Genomic DNA, 3,669 nt, shown 5'->3' on the forward strand with positions numbered 1-3,669 from the left:
ATTTGAGAATGCCTTAATATACATTTAAATCCACAACTTAATAAAAGTAAACAATTATGTATAAACACAACTAGGGAATTCACAAGCCTTTCTATAGAGTCCTATACAGGAATCTAGTGGTTACACCATGAAATTACAGGTTTTTATTTTTTTGCTCTCACCAGGAGGTGCTATTCTGCCTGCAAAAATTGGATTTTTTAATTAGTACCAAGAAATTCTCTCAAAATACAAAAGAAAAAATATTATTGAACAAAAATATATTAGATTGATTTTACTGAAGAAGAAAAAAGTTATATTTCAGGTGTCCGGTCACTTTTGACCGCAAAGACCATGAGTGTGACTCCCAAATGAAGAGTGCACAAGGGTTAAAGTTGTCCAAATGAAGTTCTTAGCAATGCATATTACTAATCAAAAATTAAGTTTTTATATATTTACGGTAGGAAATTTACAAAATATCTTCATGGAACATGATCTTTACTTAATATCCTAATGATTTTTGGCATAAAAGAAAAATCTATAATTTTGACCCATACAATGTATTTTTGGCTATTACTACAAATATACCCCAGCGACTTAAGACTGCTTTTGTGCTCCAGGGTCACATATATGGCTGTGTGTAGTTTTTTACCTCTAAACTGCTGATAGTTTGTCGTCTTCCACGTGGAGCCTCAAAAAATAGCTGCTCTTTGGCACCAGTGTTGACTTGAAGCAGTTTTCCTGCATTAATACACACAAAAAACTGTTTGATTATGTGATTATCTGGATCACATGTTTAAAATATATAACCTATAGTAATGCCAATAAATAATATACAAATTCTTTATCTGTAAGTATAAAGAAGACGCTATTTCCTAATAAAAAATTATTCAAGCTACAGCTGGCCAGAAAGTTTTCTCCATTCATTTCACTCAAGGATTAATTCATCACATGCAGAGAGGCATTAACGTGCATATTATTGCTTGAATATATATTAGTGTTTTGTGTATGTCTGGATTACCGCGGACGTCCCAGTCCACATGTGTGATACAGCTGGACGCTCCTTTACAGATTCCCACCCGCTTACTGCTCAGAACATTATAAATGTCCACAAATGAGTCGTGGGAGGCCACAGCGAGGTATTTTCCAGCATCTTCAATAAAAACAAAAAATAACTTTTTTTTTTAATTATAGATTACTTGTTTCATTTAAGTTTTACATAATTTTAACATTATATATATACATACTATATATAATTATCAATTTACAATATATATATATATATATATATATACAAATCCATTTCATTACATGTACACTACCGGTCAAAAGTTTGGGATCAGAACGATTTTTTATGTTTTTTACTGGAGTTTCTTATGCTCATCAAGGCTGCATTTATTTGATCAAAAATACAGGAAAAAATGTAATATTGTGAAATATTATTACCATATAAAATATCTGTTTTCTATGTGAATATCTGTTAAAATGTAATTTATTCCTGTGATCAAAGCTGAATTTTCAGCATCATTACTCCAGTCTTCAGTGTCACATGATCCTTCAGGAATCATTCCAATATGCTGATTTATAAAAAGTTAAAAAGAACAGTGATTATTCAAAATAGAAATTTTGTGTTAAAATATACACTACTATTCAAAAGTCTGGGGTCAGTAATTTTTTTCTTTTTTTTTAATGAGGAAAAAAAATTAACTTAAATGATTTTAGCAAATGGCTGCAATATAACAAAGAGTGAAAAATTTAAGGGGGTCTGAATACTTTCCGTACCCACTGTATACACAGTACACACACATATATTACGCAAACTTTTATTTTGGATGCAATTAATTGATTTCACAGCCCTAATATATACATATGACCAAATTATCTATTATACATGCATATCTCCACATATTATCAAGTTATGTTTAAATATTATATAAAAAACCATCTCTGATGAAAATAAATGTTTTCACATCACCTAACCCCTCCAGGGTTGTGTGATCTCTTCAATTTACACACACAGAAACTCATTTTATTTTATTATGGAAAAACTTATTTTATTTTACTAACTTGGCAGCAGAGCAAATTTGTGGGTCAAAGCCTACGAGATAAACTCAGCTCTGGAGCTACAAAACTACATGAGGTCTTGTTAGCATTGCATAATGAAACACGTCCCAGGTTTACTGTGATACATGATGATACATGCACATATTTCGAATGGGAATTTGTATTTTAAATAACATATGTATTATCAGCCTATTTTAATATCTAAAACTGCCGCCCATGCCAGACGGTTACCTTGAGAGAACCTGATGTCAGAGATGATCTCCTTCCTGTGGTGAAAGGTCACCATGTCCTCCAGCGTGTCTGCATTCACCACCAGGAAGCTGCCGTCGTTTAGACCCACCGCTAAGGCTTTTCCGTCTGGCGAGAAGGCACAGCATCGACCACCTACAAACACACACATACACCAAACTGTTTGTGATACTGAATTTGAGATCTTCCAAATGTGGCAGGAGGTTAGCGAATCACGAACCTTTCTTAAGTTTCCGGACGGCCACCATGCGATGGTTGGCTGAAAGCTCCCAGATGCGCAGCGTTTTGTCGTCACTCACAGTGGCACAGATGGGCAGCAGCGGATGAGCCGCGAGGCCCCAGACTTCCCCCTCCATATGACCCTAAAACACATCAAACACAACACACACTTCAACTAGCTGACCTGCCTGACCATCTAATCTGGTTTGTAGGGATGTAACGATGAACCGCGAGCCGGTTGAAAATAGATTCAAATATGTGACGATTCAAATCGGTTGAGATGCTAAACAAATCGCGATACAAATATAGTAGGTACACTTTATATGAATGTATAACTAACTGTCTTTAGAAACGTTTACGTGGTATTTTCTTTTCATCTTGCCTCTGAATGATGCATATTAAAGTAGTATTCATAAGCGCAGCGCTGCTTTGTTTACAGCGGTAACCAAGGAAACACTGTATCGTTGCTGTTCATAAGCAATGGTAACCAAGGAAACACTGTATCGTTGCTGTTCATAAGCAGCGGTGTCTATGTTTGGATCATGATTAAAGGGATAGTTCACCCAAAAATGAAAATTCTGTCATTAATTACTCACCCTCATGTCGTTCTAAACCCGTAAGACCTCCGTTCATCTTCGGAACACAAATTAAGATATTTTTGATGAATTCTGAGAGCTCTCTGACCCTCCCATAGACAGTAATGTAATTACCACGATTAAGGCCCAGAAACGTAGCAAGGACATCAGTAAAATAATTCATGTGACATCAGGGGTTCACGCGGATAAGTTTTTTTCGTCTGCGTGACGCAGCTGACACAGAATAGCATACGCTGGTTACGTTCAGTGGATACTCTCCAAAATTTACCAGAGTGACGCGGAGGAGATAAATTGTTGAATAAAGTCGTTATTTTTGTTTTTTTTGTGTACAAAAAGTATTCTCGTAGCGCCGTAAAATTACGGTTGAACCCCTGATGTCACATGGAAGATTTTATCGATCTCCTTGCTACGTTTCTGAAACTTAATCGTGGTAATTACATTGCTGTCTATGGGAGGGTCAGCGAGCTCTCAGAATTCATCAAAAATATCTCAATTTGTGTTCCGAAGATGAACGGAGGTGTTTAGAACGACATGAGGGTGAGTAATTAATGACAGAATTTTCATT

At 35.6% G+C, this 3,669-nt stretch overlaps 1 protein-coding gene across 1 annotated transcript in view; it reads right to left on the bottom strand.

Annotated features, from left to right (window-relative positions):
* LOC107747670 (echinoderm microtubule-associated protein-like 6) overlaps positions 1 to 3,669 on the bottom strand; it is a 57,617-nt gene that overhangs the window by 19,311 nt on the left and 34,637 nt on the right. Inside the window, 4 exon segments of the mRNA XM_016562267.1 lie at positions 629 to 717; positions 998 to 1,129; positions 2,272 to 2,424; positions 2,510 to 2,651. Of these exon segments, the coding sequence (XP_016417753.1) occupies positions 629 to 717; positions 998 to 1,129; positions 2,272 to 2,424; positions 2,510 to 2,651 (516 nt within the window).

Source organism: Sinocyclocheilus rhinocerous, unplaced genomic scaffold (assembly GCF_001515625.1).
Source record: "Sinocyclocheilus rhinocerous isolate Xijiao unplaced genomic scaffold, SAMN03320098_v1.1 scaffold671, whole genome shotgun sequence".
NCBI classification, from domain to species: domain Eukaryota; kingdom Metazoa; phylum Chordata; class Actinopteri; order Cypriniformes; family Cyprinidae; genus Sinocyclocheilus; species Sinocyclocheilus rhinocerous.